This window comes from Cucurbita maxima, unplaced genomic scaffold (assembly GCF_002738345.1).
Source record: "Cucurbita maxima cultivar Rimu unplaced genomic scaffold, Cmax_1.0 Cma_Scf00002, whole genome shotgun sequence".
In the NCBI taxonomy this organism is placed as follows: domain Eukaryota; kingdom Viridiplantae; phylum Streptophyta; class Magnoliopsida; order Cucurbitales; family Cucurbitaceae; genus Cucurbita; species Cucurbita maxima.
The window spans coordinates 3,170,698-3,196,966 of NW_019272018.1; the positions used below are offsets into that span (position 1 = coordinate 3,170,698).

Here is a 26,269-nt window from a genome sequence, read left to right on the forward strand (position 1 = left end):
GCTCCCTCTCCTCACAAGAACAAGCAAAGTGATACTTCCAAAGGACACTACATCCAAATCTCTGAACATACTCTTGCAGAGTGCACCCTTACAGAAAATGCATCGTTGAGGGCCCACCATGCAGGAAGAATGACTCAAAATTGATCCATAATGTTCACTATGCCAAGCTAGACCTACCAACTATCTAATTTCACCTTCTTTGGAATTTTATCTTTTCGAGGATAAGGAGGGGCAACCAAGAAAGAAAAATTGCTTAAATATGGAGAAAAGAGTTACAAGCAAACTCCTTAGATAGGTGCTATTTGTGGTCTCATCATACCAAATCATCCGTCTTTGCTCAATGAAAACTTCGAAAGTCAGAAACTTGATCGTACTCATTTGGCTCATAGATGTAATTGGAAATTGTTAGATACGAATGAAATTTGTTATTTAATTTATATCTTTTTAGTGGATTCTCAACACAACTCATTTTCATGAGATCTGGACATTCATGCACTTCCATCAGTGATTTCTTTTTAGGTTTATGTGTTCTTGCTGTCCCTTTTTTCTTTTGCCCTCGTTTCTATTTTTTTTATCTTGCATTCCATGCTAACTACAAAAATCAATATAGATGAATGGAAGAACTTTCTTGCTCGAATTGGCCGAGATGAGAATGAAGTTGACCCAGAATCGTTTGATAATCCTAATGACATCCTTGCACTACGATTTTGGGCCTCTTATCGAGGACAGACATTAGCAAGAACTGGTAAATTCTTAAGCTGTCTTGAGGTTAATTCTTGTCCATCAAATTGTTTGTTGACATGCCTATAATTTTGAGGATTACGTAGCTAAGGATCGAATAGAGATATTATGTTTCAACGATCACAAGTGTTTACACGTGGGTTGCACATCATCTTTTGATTGTATTTAATTATACCAATAAAATTTATTTTCTTTTTAAATAGTTGAATTTGTCCAAGTGCTATGACAATTTACAAGAAGACTTCTATTCAGAAAACAATAAATAATTTTTAGGTACTATTAAATAAAGTCAAGCGTCAAATTAGTGACTCTTGTCCTCATTCATTTGGGTCCTTTTTGGAATTTTTTTATTAGATTTTTAGGGGACTATTTTTCTTTGTCCTGTATGCATTCTTCCATTTGCCCTTAAAAATATTATTTTCAAATGAACTCATGGAATGAAATATATCTTTGATAAATACAAATTATACTTAAAAGCATGTGTCTTTATTCACATTGATTCCGAACATTATTGATTGAATACTGACTATATAAAATTTTGTTCTTGAAGAACCATATCGATCTTTTTTTCTCTTTGTTAGCAGTAACCTTAAATTATTAAAATTATATTGAGAATTATAAATTATTATTTGTAGGTATAATAAATATTTTCAAGATTGTCAATGCTTAAAGCAAATATGTTACTCGGTCCCTAATTTAAAATTTGGTAATCCTCTATGTATTGAGTTTTTTTTCCAATTACATCTTTAGCATCATTAGATGTTAAAAGAAGGATAATATGAAATCAGTTGTTTTTATAAGGTTGTCATTGTTAGTATGCTAAAATTTTAATGGAAATTTTTCTATATCAACTACAATTTTCAGTCGAGTTATAACATGTTAAGTTTTATGCAGTGAGTAAGTTCTTGTTTTATGGGTGGTTGATATGCCTATTTCATCAAATTAAAATATAGTATATTTATTCCAATATTACATCAGTATTTATTTATTACAATAATATTTAATACTTTGAATTCAAGTATTAATAGCAATCTAGAAAATCGCTAGGAACATGAGGGCATTGTTGTCAAAGATATTTTCTCCATTGTCCATTCTTATATTTTATGTAGTTGTAGATATACATATATAGATTAAGCTGCGGGAGATTTTTTGCAGTTCGTGGAATGATGTACTATAGGAAAGCTCTTATGCTGCAGACTTATTTAGAAAGAGGAACTTACGGAGGTTAGAACAATCACCTTACCTTTCTAGTTCATCCTCCTGAAATTCTATCATCTAACCGTCTGACGAATTTCAAATTTGGAAGATGCCATTCCTTGTACTGATGCTACTGATACTCGGGGTTTCGATTTATCTCCTGAAGCACGTGCACAGGCAGATCTTAAATTTACATATGTCGTGACCTGTCAGATATATGGAAGACAAAGAGAACAACAAAAACCTGAGGCTTCTGATATTGCATTGCTTATGCAAAGGTTGGTATTTTTTTTCCCGTACTGAATCTTCCACAAAAGGAGTATTGCTATTTAACTCTTACTGGGGAAAACCTTATTGGGAAGTAGTAAATTTTTTAGCTTGAAATCCTATTTTATGTTTTAAATTTTCTTATCCTTTGAAATACTTTTTATTAGAAATGAAGCTCTTCGTGTTGCCTACATTGAAGATATCGAAACCCAAAAGGATGGTAAGGTGCACAAAGAATTTTACTCAAAGCTGGTGAAGGCTGATATCAATGGAAACGATAAGGTTTTATTTCTTTCTTTTCCCTTTCAATATTCATAATATTTTTTCTTTTCGAGCTTTCATCTCTTCTGATGTTTTTTATTTATCAACTTCTTATATCTAGTTATGCGCACTCTTTACAAGAAACAATTTGTAAATTTAGGATCTGTGGTTTTTTCCCTAATTGATCTTGGTTTTTCTTACAGTAGCCGGTTAAGTTCTAACATGTCTGAAATGTTTTTATTTCTTCTACCTTACACCTCTTGATTGATTTATCTTTGCCATTTTCCCCATTGTGTAGGAGATATATTCCATCAAATTGCCTGGAGATCCAAAGTTGGGTGAAGGAAAGCCTGAGAATCAAAATCATGCTGTTATTTTTACTCGTGGAAATGCTGTTCAGACAATTGACATGAATCAGGTGACTATTATTTTTTATTTTATTGTTCCTTTTATTTTTTCTTGAGTTAAAGAATTCAACTCAAATCCGTTAGTTTATGTAGGCAGAAAGCTTATTTATATTTTTGATTTCTCAGTTGGTAGTATTAGATTTCAAGTTTACCAGTTGTCTTAAGTTCCTTTATTTATGTGAGTGGTGTCTATGCTTGTTTGACATGAAACAAGATTATGAAAGAAACAGGGATAAAAATAAGGATAAGGAATTCTCGGTTTATAATTTCTTTAAAGATAAGGTATCTTGTTATAATCTAAGAAGGATAGACAAGAAAAGATATGCCTTGTAAAAATGATTTGTATGCAGACACAAATATGGTAGAAAATTGTTCATCTAAACAATTTATTGAAAGAAAAAAACACTTGTGTGTAGTGTAAGTTTCTCGACGTAGTTTCTTACAATAATTTTTAATGAAGCCAACATTAGGACATATGTAAGTGTAGATGTCTATGCTCCACACTCTCCCATATATTATGAACACGGTTTGTGGCTCATGAAACATAGTAGCGTTGTGTCAAAAAAAAATCTTGATTGGTTGTAACATGTGCGATTCTGGAAATCTAGGACAATTACTTTGAAGAAGCATTGAAAATGAGAAATCTTCTTGAGGAATTTAGTAAAGATCATGGTATTCGTCCTCCTACCATACTGGGTGTCAGGGAACATATATTTACGGGCAGGTACTTTCCACGCATTCAATAATTCCCATCCTTTTTCTTAACTATTTTTTTCATGTTAAGTAATAATCACTTCATCTGTGTAGTGTTTCATCTCTGGCTTCATTCATGTCAAATCAAGAAGCTATTTTTGTGACTCTTGGCCAGCGTGTTCTGGCAAATCCCTTGAAGTATGTACTCGCCACAATCCAATCAATATTTTATGTTACTATTTTCTGAATTTTCTTTCAAGCTTGCACTTTGGAGTAACTCTTTTACAAATTGGTCAGAGTTCGTATGCATTATGGCCATCCCGATGTTTTTGATAGGGTTTTCCATCTAACACGAGGTGGCTTCAGCAAGGCCTCCCGTGCTATCAACATTAGTGAAGATATCTATGCAGGTATCCTCTTTTACTTGCTAGAATGTATTGGTGTGGATTTAGTTCATTTAAATTACATCTTTACTCATATGCACTCTAATGGCTTGTTTTTGTTATACCATGTATAGAATCCACAGCTACTGAATAGTTGGTTCCCTTGTGATGTGATTGATATATTTTGTTCATTTGCAAAGTGATTTTGTTTCCCTGGTAAAGTAACTAAGCAAGAAATTATATCTGATAATTGAAATTTTCTGAAACAGTTTGCTTCCATTAGTTTTCTTTTTTTTTTTTTTTTTTTTGAAAAAGAATGCAAAAAATTACTTCAATTAAGTTATCTGGTTAAAGGAAACGCAGCTGGAGAAAATATTTCCACAAGCACCAACGGCTTATATACTGTTAATGGAACTCTAATGTTATGTTTTCATTTTTTATGTAAGGTTCAGTTTTATAATTATAAAAAAATTGAACTGTTTTTTATTAATGGAATTTCTGCATTAAGTTTTACCATATGTTATCATTTCTTTTACTCCTTGACTTCTGCGTTCCTGTTGTATTCAACTTGTTAATGAAAAAGAAAAAATAAATACTATTAGTTATAGTATTGTGTGCATATTTTATTTAGTTGATGACTACTGGTGTACATTTCTTAATGCCCTTTATGAGACATACGATTTCATTACCTGTATACCTTTCTGTATCGAAGGATTTAATACAACTTTGCGACAAGGAAACGTTACTCATCATGAGTATATTCAGGTGAGATTTGTCATCGTTTAATTTTCTAATCTGGCATCATTTGAAGTGGTGAAGTTATTGAAACTGTTTGAGTTGTTTCAGGTCGGTAAAGGACGAGATGTTGGTCTTAATCAGATTGCTCTTTTCGAAGGGAAGGTTGCTGGTGGTAATGGAGAACAAGTTCTTAGCCGTGATGTATACAGACTTGGCCAACTGTTTGATTTTTTCCGGATGATGTCATTCTATTTTACGACCGTTGGCTACTACTTTTGTACTATGGTATGCCAATACAACATGTAGATTCCTATATTGAGAAGTTGTTTGAATTCATCGCACAATTAGTAGGGATTTTTATGGTTTGTTTATGTGAAAAAAAAAAGAAAAAAAAAAGAGGCCCTAATCTTTGCTACATAGTTTTACTGCGTGCCTTTTCTGAAAAGCTAATGCTTTATTACGTGTTTTAATCTTGTCTTTTTTCTTTTTTTGTTTTTATTTTTAAACTCGAGTACCTTCACACAATGACATGCATAATGTACAAAATATCTCAATTATGCCTACTTTTAAGTTTGGATACCAGCCGCTTCTAATCCATATTAGTTTCGAGGCAGTCCCTGTGATATATGTTTACTCATCTTAGGAAAAGTATTGATGCTCCTCTCTTGTAAATTAGAAACATTTGCATCGAAGTGAAATATGTTGCAAGACCTCTTACTATTTATTGAAAAGATTGTATGTTAATGAGTAATATAAGTTAAGCCTCAGAATTCTGTCATCATAATTTATAAGAAATCTGATCCGTTTTATTTCTTTATGATCTTTTGCAGTTAACGGTGTTGACTGTGTACATTTTTCTCTATGGAAAAGCATATTTGGTAAGTTTTATTGTATGCAATTACTATATTTCTACATATGAGGTATAGAAGATGTTCTCTTCTTTAGAAGTTCTCTGCTTTGTAGTGGGATGTAAATTTAAAACTTTCTTGATAATGCGGTCATAAGCTTCACGAGGGTTGTTTGGAAGTAGTTCTATGCCCCTAGAATCGAAAGTTTTAAGTTTTCTTGATAAATCCCAGAGGCACTAAAACACTCGATTGATACAGTTGAGGTGAATTCCAGTGGAGTTGGTCAAGTAGTAGGCTTCAATGTTTACCGGGTTAATTTTCTTTAATTGCTTAGTTTTCATTTGTTTTTAGATCTGCTGATGTACTCTTTTCTATTGCTTGTTTACCACTGTGATGCTGGACTTAACTCTGACTAGGGGCTTGGGTCCGATTGGATTGTCTTTTGGTCAAAATTGATTCTGGAACCACTGTTTTGAAAATTGGATTTGGTCTTTTCGGTTTTTGGGTTTCAACTTGTACCCATAACTACGACTAGTTTACATGTTTGTATGGAATATTTCCTCTTTTTCAGAAAATAATATACTGAAAAGATGTGCGGCTGTGTTTCAGGCACTGTCTGGAGTTAGCGAGGGCATGGAAGATAGAGCCCATATTACAGCTACTGCTGCAATGTCAGCTACTTTGAATAAACAGTTCCTTATCCAAAATGGCATCTTCACTGCAATGCCGATGATCTTGGGATTTATTTTGGAGCAAGGTTTCTTCAGGGTAAATGCTATTCTGAAATATGTACACTGTTGTAAGGAAAAAAGAATTGACTGCTCTTGTATAATCTGAACATTAACATGATGATATCATTGTCATTTCTCTCTCTCTAATCTGAAGATTAGCTTCAAATATAACAGTAAGTGCTTTTCGGTTCAATGAAGCACCCTTGTTTGAAATATGCTAGAGCAAGTGCAAGCGGTCCTCTTGTCAACGAGACCATTAATTAGTTATCTTCTTCTTAGCAGTTTTTTATTTTCTCTCAGATATTATTCTGAATTACGGTTGCAGGCTATTGTCAGCTTTATAACCATGCAGCTTCAGCTTTGTTCTGTCTACTTCACATTCTCTCTTGGCACAAATACTCACTATTTTGGGCGAACAATTCTTCATGGTGGTGCAAAGGTTTGTTCTGCTATTTTTGCTGCTCCTTTGTCAATCTCGAAGATTGCCATATAGTATCTCAAGACTCTACTTCTATACAGTATCATGCAACTGGAAGGGGCTTTGTGGTTCGCCATATCAAATTCTCAGAAAATTACAGACTGTACTCTCGCAGCCATTTTGTTAAAGGGTTTGTGTCATTCTTTCTCTTCTCACATGAAAATTTTCTAATGTATTATTTGAACTCTGCTGTTTGTGTAAATTACTGTCTTAAGCTTATGGGTAGTGCTATTGGCACCATCCTTTACTTGACAAGATCAAAATTAAAATCTAAAAAAACTTATTTTAATTTATTTAAGTTGTCAATGCAACCAGCTATAAACCCAAATATGTTTGAGATACTGGGTTCTACATCATGATGGTTTATTGAGGAGATTGTGTATTATTCTAGTTTTCAAAGGTTGTAACGTGAGACAATTATCCTATAGGAGCTGTCTTGAATTCTACTAGACTATAATTTGTGAACATAGTTAGGCAAATTAGAAAGTACCAGCTCGTTTCACACAAATACAAAATATGGCACGTATTCATATAGTTAAAGAAAGTGAAGTGTGATCTGATCAAACTATAGAGACTACATTGAACTTTCATAACCCAACCAAATTGAATCAACTGTCATTTTTAAAATTATTAGTACTAAATTGAAACTTTTTAATTCTATGGTGTCTTACTGTTTTATTATACTTAATTACAAATAATTAATGTATCTACATTATTGTATTTTCAGATTGGAAGTTGTGCTCCTGTTGGTTGTATACATGGCCTACGGATATAGTTCAGATGGTTCGTTAGCATACATGGTTGTCACTCTTAGCAATTGGTTCATGGCAATATCGTGGCTTTTTGCTCCCTATTTGTTCAATCCATCGGGGTTTGAATGGCAGAAGTAAGTCATATTCACCATTCCGTCGGTTTCTTCCTTATTTTGGCACCTTGAAGGTCTTTTCTTATTAGCGTGAAAAGGAGATGACAGCTTCTGAATCTTCCAGATAAAAATAATCTTAATCTAATTGCCTATGTTTCCTTTTAGGACCGTGGAGGACTTCAGAGAATGGACCAATTGGCTTTTTTCCCGTGGTGGAATTGGTGTTAAGGGTGAAGAAAGCTGGGAAGCATGGTGGGACTCAGAACTGGTAATTCAATTTTCTATGTACTTCTTTATTATTTCTCTTTTTTTTTTTTTCTTTTTTTTTTTTTTTTATATGAACCTTAATGCAATGCTCGTTAGGTCTGTACTTAATAATAATATCAGTTCCCTCTCAATGCAACAATGTTATGGTTACAAGTCAATGCATCATTTTGTTTGAAATGATCTCCACATGATCATCACTCAACAGCAAAGGATATACTTTGAAATCACCCAATAAGCTTCCATCTGCTTTTATATATAAACCACAACTGTACTGTAAAGGGGCAAAACAGAATTACCGATATGGATTTATGTTACCTTATGTATTGATAGATTATTCTGTTAGTTACCATTAAATGTTTCCTGTATAAAGGCTATTCAATGAACCAGATAATTACATTTTGGTAACCTATGCTGGACTGGGTCATTCTTTTCTGGTCAAAATGTAAAGTGCTTTTATAATCTGCAGGCACATATAAAAACTCTTGAAGGGCGGATAGCGGAGACTATTCTGAATCTAAGATTTTTTATTTTTCAATATGGCATTGTTTACAAGCTCAATGTGCAAGGATCAAACACATCATTGTCGGTATGGTCTCTCTATGAAATACATTTTTCCACTTTCTTATTTATTCTTACCAATATTGGATGCCAAAGTTTAAAAAAATTATGAGCAGCAGTTTGATGTTATTATATTTTGTAGTCATCAAGTAGTTTAAAGGCCATCTTTTCTTTGTTATTAACTTGTTGTAATCTCCAAAATGTGCAACTCTTTAGGTATATGGGTTCTCCTGGATTGTGTTAGCTGGGCTTATAGTTCTTTTCAAGGTGTGTGCAATCGACTCGACTGGTATCCTTTGTGTTTTCCAATATGCATGATAGTCATTAGATCTACTTCTCTTCTGCAGGTTTTTACCTTGAGCCAGACAATGACCGTCAATTTTCAGCTTTTGTCGCGTTTTATCCAAGGTCTATCTTTCCTTTTGACTCTGGCTGGCCTGGCCGTTGCGGTTGCTATTACAGACTTGTCACTGCCTGATATACTCGCTTGCATCTTGGCATTTGTACCTACAGGATGGGGCATTCTTTCTGTGAGTTCCCGAGTCTAGTTGTCCTATTGTTTTACTGCGTATAATTTATATGGTTGGTTACCAAGTATCTAGGGATTTATTTAGATTACTGTTACCCAGCTAGTATCTAGGGTATTTAGATTATGATCAAGATTTAGTTAGCACTCCATCCTGGCATAAGAATATTTCGTGTTTCAGATTGCAGCAGCTTGGAAACCTGTGATAAAGAAACTGGGATTCTGGAAATCCATCTGCTCAATTGCTCGTCTGTATGATGCCGGGATGGGGATGCTTGTCTTTATCCCCATTGCATTTCTTTCGTGGTTTCCATTTGTATCGACATTCCAAACTCGTCTTATGTTCAACCAGGCTTTCAGTCGAGGGCTCAAGGTCTCACTAATTCTTGCTGGAAACCATCCCAACACTGCCCTATGATGAGACCAGATTCATGGACTTTCCCAAACGTACGTTTGTACGTTTCCAAAACTTCAAGGACCTTTTAAACTTATTTCTCAAAAGTCATAGACTAAAAAGGTGTGTTTTCAAACATCAGGGATAAATCGAACCTTGACCATAAAAGTAACTTTCCCGAACTTTACTATCCATACGTAACTTTGATTTTAATTCGTCTTGAGTTGGGCATGATAGTTTATATTAGACAAAATTGATTCAGGTTCAAAAAGAAATAGTGTATAAAGCATAAGGTCTTGTAGGGAGTCCTGGCATTGTACTCATGGTTCCCACCAAAGGGTAAATGAAGCCAGCACCAATGCTAGCCCTCACGTCCCTTATCAGCAACTTGAATCCGCTCGGCGCTACCTTCTCTGCAGCGTTGTGTGAGGAGTATTGTGTTTTTGCCATGCAGATTGGTAGATTTGAAAATCCTTGCCTACTGGACATATCAATCTGTTTTTCAGTTTCTTATCAGTGTTTTTAGACAGAAACTCTAGTAAAGTTCGTGATAGTAACGGAACTGGGAAAAGTATACAAACAAAACTATCAGATTGATTGCTAAATCACGAACCTCCCAGTAGGAACGGCTAGGAAATGCTAGGAGACCGGGCTTTAACTAATTTAATGTTCTGTTTTTAAGTTTTTAGTAATGATGCCACCATATCCAAGTCTCACAACTAGGATCAAAGTCTTTCCAAGTACAATCCTTTTTGTGGTTTGGCCCAAGAGGAATAGTAGGATTTTTAAAGAAAATTTAGCCACCCTCTTGTGATGCGAACCAGCGTTCACATGCTAGCGTCACTTGAGCTACCCGGTTGTTGATTAGGGTTGTGATGGGGTTGGATGGCCTCAGGAACTAGCGGGATTCGTGGGCAAAGAGATTCATACAAGAAAACATAAGTAAAAGTCGATAGTTGAAGTAGTTCGTTAATAATCTTAACCAAATTGTATTACTCCGTTTTGGTGCTAATTTAAACTTTTCCAAACGAGATTAGCAAATAAATCCTAGTTGATCACAAAAGTATATTTAAAGTTAGATAAACGGTTCAACTCATAAAAAAAAATATAGTTTTTGATCGTGTTCAATAAATCCATAAATGAAATTATTAATGGTAAAATGCATTTTTGTCATTTTTGTTAAGCACCGGAATTAATAATGTTTTTTAATAGTAGATAAAAAGGGATTAAAAAAATGGATTAATTTAAAAACATGTAATCTATGAATTATCCCTCAAAGTATGTGTAATACATAACAAAAATAAATTTATAATTAATACAATCATTTTTTAATATAATACGATAAAATAAATCAGTTATTTAAAATATTTATTTTTATTGACAATTATTTATTCTCTTAGGTTAATTATGATAATGTTTCATATTAATTAATACGTTGACATTATGAATGACTATAATTATCAATTAAATGAGATAGCTACAACCTATTTAATTTGGTTAACATATTTTGTAGAGTCTACCATGTAAAATATATTGCAAAAAAGGAGTATTAATAGCACGATAATCAATCAACTTTATTGTTACTTTGTTCACAATAGTTACAAATCATGCTTGTAATATCAACCAAGGTGTCAGTTCAATTATTACTATATTCATAAGATAAAGAACGAGAATAAAATAGTACTGACATTGAAAAGAAATTGCATACGAGTTCGAGGGCTCTCGAGGACTCTAAAATTACAATTGAATTTGAATAAGAAACATAAAATGTAGCCGTTCATCTTGACTAGATAGATAACCTTTAACATATAATAAATTGCTTTGAAAGGTAGACGAGAAAAAAAAAGCTAAAAAAAACTCTCTAAAGCGGTTCTGAAATTTAACAAATGTTTGTCTTAGGATAAGAGAATAATTTGTAGCGTGTGTAGCAGTATTGATATCAAGACGCTTCAAATAAATAATGATGAAGGCACGTCTCGAGTTTCAAGTACCGAGCAAGACAAATTTTAGATTTAAACAATGTTATTTGTGAAAATTCTAAGTGTCTAGACACTACTTATGCCAATTCATTGAATGAATGAAAGAATACGGACGTTTTGAATACTTTATTTACGAGTTTTCCTCGCTTTGTAAATGAATAAAAGTTGGATGGATTGATATTAATTAATTTCAAACATTTTTTTTTCCAATAAACACTCTTCATTTTTCAATATAATTAATATAAATTATTATGACAAATTAAACAATTAGCAAAAATATATAAACTATGCTACATAATTTTAAAAAATTTAAATATAAACATTATAATATAGTATTTTATATGTAAATATATTTATTTATAAAGTATAGTATTTTAAATGCAAAAATATATTTATTTATAAAGGAAAATTTGAGATGCAGCCCGAAAAAGTGGACCCAGCGTTGCTTAACAAGGCGGAAAAGAGAGAGAGAGAGAGAGGAAAGTGACCTGCAAATTCCGGTGACGGTGTCCTAAGATTTTTCGTCTCCGCGTACGCGTCAATTAAAGACCTAAACCCCGTCACCGGTCATACCCGGTGATTTATTTTTTCCACTTCCCAGTTCCCACCGCACTCCGTTGTATTCTTTCTTCTTTCCTTTTGCCTTTCTCCCGTCTTTCCCGCTCCCATTTCTGAATCTACACAGCTTCAGCAACCCTTCGAAGCTCAATTCCATTTCCGGAATTTTACTCCTCCTGGTCTCTCTATCTGTAGCGTTTTGCTCCATTTAATCAGGTACGTTGAATCCCTTTCATCGTTCTTGTGTATGTTCCGTTCTTTTTTGCTGGTTCGTGGATGGTTTGCGGAGAATGTTATGTAGAGGTTGAAAAATGGAGGAAATGTAGATTAGGTTTTTGTTATTTCTGGGTTTTAAGTGCTGGTGAGTTGGCCTTTTGCTGGTTGGCATCAGTATAGCATGGTGTTAGTTTTTGGATTGATGGATGCTTCTGTAATAACTGGAATTTGCTTTGTTTTTTTTTTTTTATTTTGGGTTTGGGTTTGAACTTTGGTGGTAATCTTCTGACGTTTTGTTTGTTGCTTGAGACACCACACTGTGTCGAAGAAGTGTGAATTGCAGTAATATTTGTGCTATTGTGTGCTTAAAAACTGTACGGTGGAAGGTATGTGTCTCTTATTTAGTGAGATGGTAGCAAAGTGAGCATATTTCAATGGTAATTGGCATGTACGATTATGATGTCAATTGTTCAAACTCCCAACCTTCAAATGTTGTTGAACTCACAAAATTTACTGAGATGCTAATTGTCTTTGAAGTTTTGGGGAGGTTTTCAAGATTTCTAGTGTTAGTCTGGCTTCAAGCGAAGTTTTGAGGAAGGATGAATAAGGTGCTCTGCTTTGACAAAAAGAGTATTCCTGGCAAGTGACATTATTCAATTCAGAATGTGGTTAAGGAGAAATAGAAAAATCTTTGAATGGGTAGCGACATTTGGACATGTTGGGAGTGTGGCAAACTTTACTGCAAGCTTAATTTTTATGCAAAACGAAAATGGAAAAAATTATCGCGATAGCTCAGAATACTTCTACTGGAGCATTTGAACCAATGCCAAATTTCCCCATAGGACGAAGTTTGTCCTTGAGCTTGGTAGCTAGAGTGGACTTATATGGTGCATAAAAATTGTTATATCTATTGTGATTTTGTAAGATTGAAGTTATTGGGACATTATTTAATCATTGGGGCTTACTCTTATAAGATGCAGTCAAGAATTGCCTTTTGATTTCTCGCTTCTGTTTGTCTTAAGCAATTGTACCATGCATAGGTGAACCATGATTAAATTCTTGACTGCATCTTTGCCTCTTTTCACAATTAGTCTTAATCTTAAGTGTTTGTCTACTGTATGCTTTTATTTGATTCATTAAGGGGTTCCATCTGGTTGATCATTACTATTTTTCGTTTTAAATAATTTCTCTCTTATGCTAAAATAGAGAATGACACAAGTTGAGGAGTTATGGGAACGCTTAGTTCGAGCTGCCTTAAGAAGAGATAGAATTGGCATTGATGCATATGGACGCCCTGAAAGTGGCATTGCTGGAAATGTACCATCTTCACTTGCAAACAATAGGGATATTGATGAAATCTTGAGAGCTGCAGATGAAATCCAAGATGAAGATCCCAATGTTGCGAGAATATGTATGTTCCTTTGTTTTAAATTTTTATTTATAAAATATTTGTTTTTGATTTTTTTTTTTAGTATTGGCAAACATAAATTCTGCATGTCATAAATCCTACCTGAATAAAAATTCATCCAGTTTAATCATTGAAGGAGAAGAAATTAGGATTGCAGTTTTCAAAATATCATTGAACTTTTAGGATTTTGTGAACATTTTTATGGCCATTTGGTGCTTGCTGGCTAATGTTTTTTTTTTTTGAATTGCAACTTTGTGCGTATTTCAACCAATTTGAGTTTCTTTTTGTAATGGGGATTGCTCATTCCTTCGTTTCGTACAAGCCTGTTTTTGAATGAGCTTTGGTTGTCTCTTATTAAAATAAAATATGAGAGAGAAACTTTTCCATGTGAAGGTCTTTAACTCTGAACCTTATTCCTCAAATTGGGGGCTTGGGTGGGGAGGAGGATTAAACATCCAGTGGGGATGATGATGGGAAATGTATCCCCGCCCCTGTTTAGCCTTGTTGCTGTGCTTCCATGTGAGGGTCTGAACCCAATTCCTCATATCGGGGAATGGGAAGGGGAGGAGGATTAAAAAACTAGTGGGGATGATGATGGGAAATGCATCCCCACCCCTGTTTAGCCTTGTTGCTGTGCTTCTTTGTTAGCTCTCAGTCTGAGCTTGTAAATTGAGGAACTCTAATATCAGAGAACACTAAAGAGGGGATCCAACGTCCTATTTAGGTTGGATGTGTGGCTTGAAGGTGATTCCCTGAAAGTTATATTTTAAAGGCCTTTCAAATTGGCTATGTATTGAGGGATTACTGTTAAGGAGGTTAGGAGTGAGCCCATATTTTTTTTGGTCCATCACTTTCAGAATGTTTACTGGTTCATGACTTTCACAAAAGGTTTTCAGATCAGGATATGACAGTAAAATTTTATGTTCTTTCAACTTAACAGCTTCACCTTCTCTCTTGGGAGTGATACTGGAACCTTTCTGAAGTCTTGAAATATTTGACCTCTCTTATGTTAAGTCCTTGTTTTTTTCTTGAAATATTTGACCACTATTATTTTAAGTCCTTGTTTTCTTCCCTTCTCAGGCTGTCAAGCTATTAAGTCAAACTTTCAGTAAAACTATGTGGAAAGTGCCCATCTTGAAGGAATGAAAATTGTTCTTATGCTTTTGAGCTCTATATTTTGGAGCAATCAATAAGATGTAATCAAGAAAGTTGTTTTTTTCCTTTTGAAATTAACTGCTGTTGCTTATGTAAACTTTTTGAGGAGAACCAAAATCATTTTTCTTTTTTTGTTTTTGGATGAAAAAGCACACTGTCATAGAGTAAATGAACGGGTATATTCCGGCATACAAAAGAGGAGGAAAAAAAAAAAAAAAATCTAGCCCAAAACAAGTGGAGACAAACCTAAAAACTAAAAGAAAGGTCTCCAACTATTAAGAATAAGAAGCAAAGGATAATTATAAAGAGATTTTGACAACTGGAGAGAGCTATTGAATATAGCAGGGAGAGTTTTGGAGAGATATATTGAATCTAGCAGTGGACCAAACCTCTCCCAAGATCTCACAAACCGCTCCCAAGTTCTCTCAAACTGGCAAAGACTTTTGGATCAAATTATTGGGTTTGGATATGCCCATCAATCATAATCCTTCGCTCAGGAATGTAACAGTAGAGTCTTCATCGACACTTTCAGAAAAATTAATCCATGTAGGGTTTTTTTTTTTAATTGCAATTATTCCTTAGTTCTTTAGGTATTGGACATTTCTTTTCTGTAGTTCTGTATTTTTTGCCTGTCAGTAAGTTATTTTTCTCACAAGAAGTAGATATTTGAAATAAAATTATGATGATAATGATGAATTTCAACACTTCCAGTGAGTGATTATGTACAACTGAACTGAAATTCTCTCATAGGAATGAATCCAAGCGGCATTGCAAAATAATATTTCATGGAAAAGTTATAAAGACTTGCTTCTTTTATTCCCTTTGATATAAGATTGTTATTGATTTTATACATTTGATAGATCATTCCAAATCACTTGGAACTTGTTTTTGTTTTTTTGCCTGTAGTATGTGAGCATGCATATTCACTTGCACAAAACCTGGATCCGAATAGTGAAGGAAGAGGTGTTTTGCAATTCAAAACTGGTTTGATGTCTGTCATTAAGGTACATTCTTGATCTTTTTTTTTTTTTTTTCCTTTTAATGTATATGAAAATGGAACGATGATTAAGTGATTTGAATAGAGGGAGAAAAGGTCAGGAATGCATCTCATGGTTTCAACTTGCTTCTCTCGTTTGTTTGTTTATTTATTTTTTTAGTATTTTTTATGGGACACATTCTAGCATTTCATCGAGTATACATGCTAGAATATCATTGAAGAAGACAACATTGTAGCATTTCCTGTTGCCACTTTGTTCAAGTTTTTTTTGCTTCTGTATTTTTTTTTTGAGTATTGGGTTGATCTGTGGGGGTTAGATTTCTTGTCACCATCCTAGCATATTTTTTTTAGCATTTTTTCCCAAAAAAAATATGCTCTTACTTTATATTGTTTGAGAATTTGAGCCATCTACTTCTTTGCACTTTTGACTTTTATCTGGTAGCTAATTTGGCGTCTTTCGTTGTTTTACCTGATCATATCTATTTCTTGATTGTTTGAGAGATATATTTCAGCAAAAGCTAGCCAAGAGGGAGGGTGGAACCATAGATAGAAGGCAGGATGTTACTCGGTTACAAGAGTTCTACAGGCTATACCGAGAAAAAAATAATGTAGATAAGCTTCGGGAAGATGAAATGAAATTGAGGGAATCTGGTGCTTTCAGTGGTAACCTTGGAGAGTAAGTTCATAAACAAAAGTAGTTACCTCTTTTCATCCTTCATGATGACTTTTATTAGTTACTCTTGCTTTCTCGAATGTTTCAAGCATCTCACAACCTTTACATTCATAATATGTTGGCTCTTAAATTTTATAATAATACCGTTACTTTGAAAAGGATACTTTTATTCTTTTGGTTGTAACTTTTCAAATATCACAAGACATTCTGGTCTTCTATTAATTTTTTTTATATAAATAATCCCGATGTGATTATTGCTGTGTTCAGGTTTCAATTTTATAAAATTTAATAGTTCACATCAGTTTATTCATATGGCTCAAGCAATTTATGAAATTAAATGAATTTAATGACATTAAATGAATTTAGTGACATTAAATGAATTTAGTGACATTAAATGTTGTTTCTCTTTGTAATGGAATGATTTGTGGAGGCAAGTCACTGTAAAAGTTTCTCAAGGACTAGCATGGAACCTAACTTCCATGCATTATGTATTCTTATTGGAGAGTTCTGGATTTTCAATGGTTTGGATCGACGTTTAATATTTATGAGGCTCAATAAGAGCTTATTCCTTTTTTTAGAACTTTTTTTCTTTCCTCTTATTATTGCATTGTGCATTTTCACCTTTTTTTGGAAACAAAAACGAAAATCTTTCATTGAAATAATGAAACTAATGAAAAGAGACTAATGCTCAAAAGATACAAACCAAGTAGAAAAGATTATAAATAAGTATATAAATAAGAATCCTTATAGTACTAAATCCTCTTCAACAAAGAGTTTTAAATAATTATCCTATAAAAATATCAAAATAAAGTCCAAAAATGTTGGGCTCCAAGAAAAAGGGATTTATGGAGGAAGGAAGAGATTTGACAATTGAGAACAATCATTTATGCACACCAGATCGGAAGTCAAATTCTGACAAGGAGAGAAAAGATCTAACTGAGAACCAGCTCAAATATGCCCAACCACACTAAACTCCAAACCACCCAAATAAGCATCCACGTAATCTTCCAAAAATTCTGAGAGGAAGTGAGAAGCCGAACACATTCCTTCTAAAATTTCTGAATTAATCTCTGAGCTTTTAGGGAGAGGGGAGTCTTGAGTAAGTTTATTTTTTTTATCTTAGAGACATGAAGTGTAGGTTTGGAAACGATGAGAACCTGAATAGACGACTAAGAAGACCGAACATTATCTATTGAGTATTGCATAACCTGAAGGTCATCTTGAAGAAAAAGGCCATCCGACTTCTACATCTGATCCTGCAAAGGAGCAGGATTCAACTCTACATCTTTGGCATAAAATCCTCAGATGGAAAAGTAAAACCTTCATCCATCATAACTTGAACGGACTTTTCATTTGTTACCTCTAACTCAGGTGGAATGAAACCACAAATATATTTCCTAACTTCAATTCTAGGAGATGTACGATCAATGAAATTAAGACTTTGGAAAAAATATATTGACCAAACCTCCAAAATGCTGAACAATTGGTTCAAAACTAGAACGTTTCTTATACGATAAAGGTAAATTCTTCAAAGAAATCTAGCCACCGTATCCTTCAATAAGCTTTGGATGAGTGTGTTCTTCTTGGGACCATTTCTCAAGTTTCAGTTGAAAATTTCCAATTTGCTTCACCCCATCATACTGCAAATCAGAAAAATCAACACTCAATTTTTATGCCTTATCTGCCATGAAAAGATTAGCAGAAATGTTGAGTTGAAAGTAACCTCTAGTGCATTTTAACTGCCCTTCCAAGAGTTGTGGAATAGCAATCTGGAAACTCACTAAGATAGAATTGAAGTTCATTTCCACTTCTTTTTCTTTCCTCGCAAAAAATGTTGAAGCATCTCTCTCTCTCTCTCTTTTTTTTTTTTTTTTTGCATGTCTTCTGCGTAACTTGTGAGGAGTTGAGTATTGTTGACTAGCTCAACTGCAATATTTCTCCTTCTTTAACATGATTTGTAAAGATGAAAGATGAGCCTGATTTTTTTTTTAACTTCTAAGATATAATTTCTTATCATTTTTTCTCCATCTTTTATTTCAACACTAACGAGTACTACACATTCAAGTTTCCTTCTTTGTGGAGATCTAAACTTGGCTGAATGGATAGTCTTGGAGATATCCTTGACTTGCTTACGGAAAAATGTGTGCAATGAATTTTGCAACGGTTCAAGTAGAAAATTTTTAATCCAAAACACATTAGAGATAGAGAGGGTAATTTTCAGCTTGTTCTTGTCTTCGATAAAACCCATGTCATTTTCATAGCAGATGCAAAACTAAAGGTTATGGATACGATATCTCATCACCTCCTTAGAAATGGCTAGGCAGCAGAGGATAAAGGGTTGGAGGGAGAAGGATGGGCTTGGTGACAGGAGGAAGAGAAACAAAAGAAAAAAAAAAAGAAAAAAGAGATGGGAAGCAACGATCAAAGTGTGCGAAAAAAGACTGAAGGAACCGATATGGAGGGGTGACTAGGGTTTAAAGAGGAGAACTAGGGGAGAGTACGGCTGAACAATGTCAAGCAAAAATGAAAGGGAAGAGGGGTGGCTAAGGTTAAAAGAAGACAATGGCGAGACAGAAATAAAGGGTGACAAAACTGGGAGGGAGACAACTGGCATGTATCTGACAGAACCACTGGGGAACAGAGATCGAAGGTGGCCGGTTGGATTGGTCTGCAATCTGTTACTGATCGGTGGTGGGACTAGGGCTTTGGAGGGGAAGGTTTAGGAGGAGAGTGGAAAGAGCGAGCCCATGTGCCTTTTCAACTTCTGCTAAACCTTAGATCTTTTCTCTCTCTCTCTCTCTCTCTCTCTCTCTGTTAAAGAAACTTTTCAGTGTACAGTTGCAATATAAAACCTTTAACACTAATTTCCAAACATAGAGCCGGGAAGCAACCTATCAATTATTGGTTGGTTAATATTTAAAAGCATTTTCTGCTTTTCTTATACTCCTTAGGTTATTTTCCGTTTGATGTTTAATACATGGTTATTTGTTTCTTATCCAACTTTTTTTTTTTAAAGAATACAGATGTCTATAAAAACTAATTTTAGGAAATATATCTAAACAACCCCTATAACTTTCTTGGTTTATTTTGTATACGTTGGTTCTTGGCTCACTTATGACCTAAATTATTCCTGTGAGTAGTTAATCATCTTGAATCATGGACAGGTAATGATTTTTTTCATTTAATTTTAAGGTTGGAACGAAAAACATTGAAGCGGAAAAAAGTATTCGCAACCCTGAAAGTATTAGCAATGGTACTGGAGCAACTCAGTGATGCAATCCCTGAAGAGGTTGGCCTTACAATTATCTTGTACTTATACATATATCAAAATTGTTGGTGCAAAGTATTTTAATATCCATTATTTGTAAATTTTTTCTTATGATCTATCTTTTCTTAACCAATGAAACTTTTCATTGATAAAATAAATCAATGAAAAAATAACTAATGCTCAAAAGATACAAACTTCACTAGGGAGTGAAACCAAAAACTAAGAATTACACCGATAAAATCATCCCAATTTAAATACAATATCCTGAAAAAAAAGAAAAACTAACAAAGGCTAGGATAGAGATATCAAGGTGAAGCGTTTAATCAAGCCGATTCAAAATGGTCTAGCCAAAGAAGAAGCTTGCTTGCAAAGATTCTTTGATGCCTTTTCAAACACAAGTTCTAGTAAACTGTTGAGGGTGCTAAAAACCGCTGTCTTGAGACAAGAAAACTCAAAAAAATGTTGCTTCCAAACACACCAACAGAAGTGACAAACAAAACATCTATTTTCTTCCCCTTTAACAGAATATGAAAAAAGATCATCCATTGAAGGCTTGAGGAAACCCATAGGCTAAACCTTAAAATAAGTAAGCAAAAGTTTACTCTCCATTAAGCTATATATATGCTTATCCAAAAAACTGCTAGGAATACGAAAATTGCTTCCAATAGTGGGCCACTGGATGAACCAAGAAGACCTGATAGCACCTTACTCCAAAAGATAGAGAGAGTCGTAATATATCTTCAAAATCATGTGGCAATGAGAGTGAAGTTGCTGGCTGAATTGAAAAGATACTCAGACAGATGAAGATTGGACACCTAATATAAGCATCTTTTGGCGCAAACAGTACAACTTCTTGAATACCACGGAATGCTCATCATTAAGAAACCAAGAAGAGAGAATGATCATAGCCAGAACTCCTAAATTAGACCATTACCGTGACATTTGCATCTCATGTAGAATAATTTCATGAACTTGAAGACCACAAAGTTTAAGAAAGGGAGAAAATCTCCTTTTTCCCGAAGAAAGATCATTGTTGTTATTAGGGCTTTTTTGAAACCCCCATATCAGAAATATATTTCTTTGCTGAAGCATTAATCAATTTTTCCTCTTTGAATAAGGAACGAAGAAGTTTAAAACAAATCCTCAATAATATCTTCATTTTGCAAATGATTGGTTAGGAGAGGAATTTCTAATTCAAGAATAATATTGAAGTCCATGAGTCATTCAGATCATTTGTTAAGCCTAAAATTATGTTTAGTATTTTAGGTTTTATGCACGAAGGACTTTTCCACACCGAAGTAATTGCAAGTTCTTTGCATGTCTGACATTTAAAAGATGCTTTGCAAGAATAGCTTGTGGTTTTAAAGCATTTAAAAGATGCTTTGCAAGATGAGCTTGTGGTTGGGGAGCTTTTAAAAATACATGAAGTTAGCATATATTAATTCCTAACTTAAGTATTATTAGTAGTTGGTTGTAAGTTAGCATATATTAATTCCTCTTTGGAAGAAAATTTTGTACCCCTCGTGGAGAGAAGAATAATGCCTCTTTGCATTTTGAGTATCGAACAGAATAGGCCTTTTTTGCTTGTGTTTTTCAGGAGTTATGTTTAATTTGGGAGATGTTCTTTGTGATATTTTTTAATTTTTGTTCTCTTCCTCGTGGAGATTGTATCCTTTGAACACTAGTCTCTTTTTATACAATAATGAAAAGTTTTGTTTCTTGATTAAAAAAACTAATTCAAGACTCTATTTTAACTCCTGATTCATTATCAAAGTCAACCAACATATTCATGGTAGAGGACTTCATTATCAAAGTCATCCAATACATTCATGATAGAAGACTGACTATTTGAATGCCCAGTGGATGATTTTTTTTTTAACAAGAAACAAAAGTTTTAATTGAATAGATAACAAGAGATTAATGTTCAAAGGATACAAACTTCACCAGGAGAGAAGCATAAATAAAACAGACAAAGAACATATCCTAAATTAAACACAAATCCGAAAAAGAACACTAACGTAAGGCTTGGGAAGGGAACTTCAAGAAGAAGTCTGTTCTCTTCAATACTCAAAGAGGGCAAAGGGGGAATATTCTATTCCTTATGAGGAGGCACAAAATTTCTTCCGAAGAATGAAACAGTGCCAAACTATAGCTAGCTGCTGTCAATCGGGGCTTGAACATAAATGGTTCATGAAAATTTAAAACCTCCTCTCATCACTACTAGCTCCTCAACCACTAGCTCTTGTTTTGCGAAGCATCCAGTAAATGCTCTTCTTGCAAAAGAACTTGCAATAACTTCTTCGTGGAAAGGCCCTCCATGCATGAAGCCTACCTTATTACATGCAATTTGGGGCTAAACAAATAACTTAACTGACCCATGGCCTTCGATATTAGCCAAAATTGGACAAATGGATGTTACTGAATATGAATCATAAAAAGTCTAATTGCAAAATGAATCGTCTGTTTGCACTCGAGCCGAATCATAAAAAGTTTGTTGACTTGTTATCCTCAAAGACTCAAAGATCACTCTTTTTTCAAATTAACCAAGGGGTAGTTCACACGGCAGCGAACTAAAGGATCTTAGCTTTCCCTCCTATTTCCCAACAAAGCTTCCGACTACTAACTATCCACAGCATTTGGGAGATGGAAATAGGCCCAACATTTTTAACATTTAGAAAACTTGGAATACTAAGAGCTTTGAGAAAGTTGATATTCTTCTTTGAATTGTTCTTAATGGAAGCCTTAAATACTTCAGAGCTTTCACAGAGGAATTTTCCTTTCTTTTCTCTTATACCATTTGTGTGTCTACTTTGTTTTAAAGATGTGGATTATCTTAACCATCTTCTTTTCGGCTGCTCGTCTTTGCGTTGTTGGTTTAATTTATTCTCCCTGTTCAAGGTGCATGGGGTGTTTTTGTCAATTTTGATAGAAAATGTACTTCAGCTTCTCATAGGGCATTCTTTGTCTTTGAAGTCCTCCCTTATTTGGTCCAATGCAATCAAAACCCTTATTTTAGAACTTTGAAGGTCCAGCTGAAGCCTACCTTATTACATGAAGGTCCAGCTGATCTTATAAGAAAAGGGGCAATGTATGAACAAGTGATCAGTTTATATCAATCAGTCTTCTATGGTAATTCTTAACTAAGGAAGGCCGATTTTGTTGAAAAACTCCTGGTTATATGATAAAAGTTAGACAATTGACAGTGAAATAGTGGATGACTAGAAAAATAAGGAAAAACTAAAGGGTTGATGCTTTAAATTGGCTCAGTTGAGGCATTTGACATGGGCTGTTTGTTTGTAGATGCATTATCGAGAAATAGGGATTTTGAACAAAGTGGAATTGCCGTAACATTTTCTGTAATGAAGTTATTTGTTGTCTTTGTTTGAAAAAATAAATTCTGAGTTTTGCGTCTCTTCTTATACATGATTTCCTTTTCTTGCAGATGAAAAGACTCATGGAATCGGATGCTGCAATGACAGAAGACTTAATTGCTTATAATATTATTCCATTAGATGCTCCTTCTACGACAAATGCTATTGGGTCCATGGCTGAGGTCTTTTGGATTACAATTTTCTTGTTTAGAATGTGAAAGTTTATCCATTTCTTCAGTTATTTACCTTGAAACTGAACTTTATGTTTAGGTGCAAGCAGCAGTGTCAGCTTTAAAATATTTCAGTGGCCTTCCAAAGTTGCCTGCAGAATTTTCTTTTCCGGAGACGAGGAGTCCTGATATATTTGACTTTCTACACTTCATTTTTGGATTTCAGGTTTGGACTTCTATTTGGTGGTTGCATACAACTCAATCCCGTCCCCTGTTTGTATAGTTTGTTACTGGGTTTCTATGTTTTAATACTTGTAATATATGTATTTGCGATTATTTAAGAGTTATATTAATGGATTTGACTATCAACACGTGATTCTAGTTTTCATTCCTCACCTTATGTGTTGATCAGGGTTTTAAAATAAGTTTAAGTGTTCTCCTGAGGGTTTTTGTTTTGTTTTATAAGGTTCTAATTGGGAATCGGGTTTAAAAGTTTCTCTTTCTTCTTCTTGCAAGAAACTCATTTAGTAGGTACTTTGTTTTCTCATCTATAGATTTGTTATGTTTTTAGATCACTATATAGAAGAAGTAAACATAAAACGAACACTATGAACAAAAGATATTTTTCTGTTTTAAAAGATTAATTTGCATAATATTTTTATAATTTTTTTAAAAATACACCTTAATGGCTCCTAAGGATTACTGATCTAAGTTTGAAATCTTATGGTACTAATTCATCTGTTTTGCGGATGTTGTAATATAAGATTCTTCTTTGAGCTCATTTTTTGAAATACCATTTCTTTTATATTTTTGGCCCACAGTGTGGCCTTTGAACTTTGATTCTCAGTTTCTGTTTTTTGAGCTCTTGTAATTTTCTTTTATAGTTTTGTTTTCCCTTTTACTTGTTGTTAAGCTTTGTTCTTTGGGCTGTTCTCTTTTTTTTTTTTTTTTCTTTTTTCTGCATGCGCCACCTTTTGGTTTCTTGTAAAAAATAATGGCTAAATTCCAAAGCTCACCTTCGATTTGGCTTTCTGTTTCTCTGTAGCTATACTTCATTATTTGTAGTTCCTTTTGATCTTTTAGTTGGAGTTTTTCTTTACCTAACTAATGCGACAGCTTTTTTTTTTTTAAAGAAAAAAAATCATTTTGATTTTATCATAAGGTCAACATTCTTTGTCTACAATTTGTGTTTATTTGCAAGGAATATTTTTTTAAAGCAGCAAGGAATCTAATATTATTTTTTTAGTACACAACAAATGGGGTATGAAGATTTGAATCTCCAACCTTAAGGAAAGAGTAGATGCCAATTGCTGTTGAGTTATGCTGACTTTGGCACATTCTAATATTGTTTACAATTGCAATTATAATGATGGTTGATGTTTATTTACCCTGTTTTGGTCTATTGGTCTTTTTTAGTTACATAGTTTTTTTTTAGATTTTTAATTTAATTTGTCCAACATTGAAATTGGATTGCTTGGTCATTTCTTTAAGATTTTCAATTTATATTGTCTCATGTTGAATTTTGATGGCCTTCAGAAAGACAATGTGTCCAACCAGCGTGAGCATGTAGTGCACCTACTTGCCAACGAACAGTCTCGCCTTCGTATTCCTGAAGAAAATGAACCAGTATGTCCTTTATTCTCATCATTGAACATTGATGGACAGTTCTGTTTACTTTTAATCATTAACAATTGGAGCTGTTTGCGTTTGCCTTGGTTGGTGATTTGAGCCATTACCTTTCAATGAGATCATTTTATGTGAGATTATTTATATCCTAAAATAATTGTTGTAGTTGGCTAATTATATGTTGATTGGGTACTTGATATCTACTTTGTTGTTGATTTTTGCTTTGTCAATGCTAAAGCTTGATGAATGAGGTCTTCAATGAGAAATAAGAACTTCACATTCCTTTCGTCTTGAATTGTTGCTTTCATCAGTCACTTTTCTACTTTTGATATAAAATTAAACTTTGAATTCAAAGAATATTCGAGTTGAGAAGGCTTGTTATGGTTGTATCATGGATGCGCATCCACTAGTAGAAAATTATGACGTGTGCAGGACAATAACATATTTAATGAAATATGTGTTCATATACTTCTACACTTCTCAATTATTTTGCACATATTGTATTGCCAGAGATATGAGGCCGTTCATACATTTCACGTATGCAAAGAGGATGGGGGCACAAAAGAAATATATAGTTAGTTTAGTGAGAGCAGCATGTGTGGCCCAATTTTTCTAATAGAAGGGATTTGATAGTACTCTTTTGGGGCAAGGTATAGTTTTTTGTTTGTTGGGGGTTTTTGCCTTGATTTTGTTCTAGGAAGGAGAGCTTCTGGCCTCAAGAGTTTCTCTTGTGGTGTTCTATACTTACAAATATACATTAAGGGTTGAGTCTTGAGAAGATTTTCAACAAAGAAAGGACATTGTGTTGAAATCGGCAGGCTTGAGAAAGTTGTAGAGCCTGGACTCTTTTTACTTCCCTTGATAAAAATGGCTCAACCACTAAAAGTCAGGCTTGAGAAGATTTCCAACAAAAAAAGACGTTGTGTTGAAATCTCCAGGCTTGGGAAAGTTGTCGTTGTTAAAAACGGCTCAACCACTAAAAGTCTAGCACTAGTGAAAGTACTTCCTACAAAGAAGCATTGAAAAGGAGCCTTAAAGATGAGAAAGATAAACCTTCTCACCAGCGCTCCCTTTGACTAGTCGTAGCCACCATTGATTTGGAATGCACGGTTATTATTCATAAAAACACTTCCACGATGACATTATGAGATTTTGAAGAAATTACTACTACATGTTAGTGACTTTTGTTTGTTGAGCCCTTTCAAGCTAACTAAGCCATGCTTGCTCTAGAAGATGATATGAGTTCTATTAAAATAGGATCATGAATGACATTAGGAGAGTTATTTTTGACAGGGCGTTCCAACAGTAAGTTTGGTTGGTAAAGAAATTGGAGTTTCATTTGGGCAATGTTGCAGACAAGGTTAGATGATTGTTGGTTCCCTCGGGTTTTTTCTTTCATTTGGCGGCTTCTAGACCAATGTTAAATGCTCTATGACAAAGCTCGTTCAGGATTTTGAAATTTCTAAGAAAGTGAAATTTTTTTATGGTCGTTGG

At 34.0% G+C, this 26,269-nt stretch overlaps 3 protein-coding genes across 5 annotated transcripts in view; 2 read left to right on the plus strand and 1 right to left on the minus strand.

The window, feature by feature from the left end:
- Positions 1-9,569, plus strand: part of LOC111466202 (callose synthase 9-like) — a 33,195-nt gene extending 23,626 nt beyond the window's left edge. The window contains exons 29-48 of one of the 3 annotated variants that reach the window (XM_023110792.1): positions 611-745; positions 1,897-1,965; positions 2,039-2,216; positions 2,373-2,487; positions 2,765-2,884; positions 3,482-3,597; positions 3,681-3,764; positions 3,864-3,976; positions 4,662-4,714; positions 4,796-4,972; positions 5,518-5,565; positions 6,145-6,303; positions 6,592-6,705; positions 6,786-6,874; positions 7,472-7,630; positions 7,775-7,877; positions 8,343-8,462; positions 8,651-8,701; positions 8,782-8,964; positions 9,142-9,569. In XM_023110792.1, the coding sequence (XP_022966560.1) occupies positions 611-745; positions 1,897-1,965; positions 2,039-2,216; positions 2,373-2,487; positions 2,765-2,884; positions 3,482-3,597; positions 3,681-3,764; positions 3,864-3,976; positions 4,662-4,714; positions 4,796-4,972; positions 5,518-5,565; positions 6,145-6,303; positions 6,592-6,705; positions 6,786-6,874; positions 7,472-7,630; positions 7,775-7,877; positions 8,343-8,462; positions 8,651-8,701; positions 8,782-8,964; positions 9,142-9,378 (2,423 nt within the window). In that variant the 3' untranslated portion in view covers positions 9,379-9,569. The remainder of the gene's footprint in view (positions 1-610; positions 746-1,896; positions 1,966-2,038; positions 2,217-2,372; positions 2,488-2,764; positions 2,885-3,481; positions 3,598-3,680; positions 3,765-3,863; positions 3,977-4,661; positions 4,715-4,795; positions 4,973-5,517; positions 5,566-6,144; positions 6,304-6,591; positions 6,706-6,785; positions 6,875-7,471; positions 7,631-7,774; positions 7,878-8,342; positions 8,463-8,650; positions 8,702-8,781; positions 8,965-9,141) is intronic. The other 2 variants (XM_023110799.1, XM_023110807.1) reach the window with 2 other exon arrangements.
- A 49-nt stretch (positions 9,570-9,618) lies between these two features.
- On the minus strand, positions 9,619-9,843 carry LOC111496906 (formate--tetrahydrofolate ligase-like). The gene has a single exon (XM_023147472.1). It carries the CDS (start codon positions 9,841-9,843, stop codon positions 9,619-9,621), a length of 225 nt encoding a protein of 74 aa, XP_023003240.1.
- Positions 9,844-11,858: 2,015 nt separating this feature from the next.
- Positions 11,859-26,269, plus strand: part of LOC111466194 (callose synthase 9-like) — a 43,855-nt gene continuing 29,444 nt past the window's right edge. The window contains 8 exon segments of the mRNA XM_023110779.1: positions 11,859-12,107; positions 13,314-13,518; positions 15,577-15,674; positions 16,180-16,343; positions 19,533-19,629; positions 23,051-23,161; positions 23,250-23,375; positions 24,686-24,775. Of these exon segments, the coding sequence (XP_022966547.1) occupies positions 13,317-13,518; positions 15,577-15,674; positions 16,180-16,343; positions 19,533-19,629; positions 23,051-23,161; positions 23,250-23,375; positions 24,686-24,775 (888 nt within the window). The 5' untranslated portion in view covers positions 11,859-12,107; positions 13,314-13,316.

Bases quoted from the DNA above. Each gene is read 5' to 3' on its own strand.
- LOC111496906 (XM_023147472.1), bottom strand. From the start codon at position 9,843: ATGTCCAGTAGGCAAGGATTTTCAAATCTACCAATCTGCATGGCAAAA.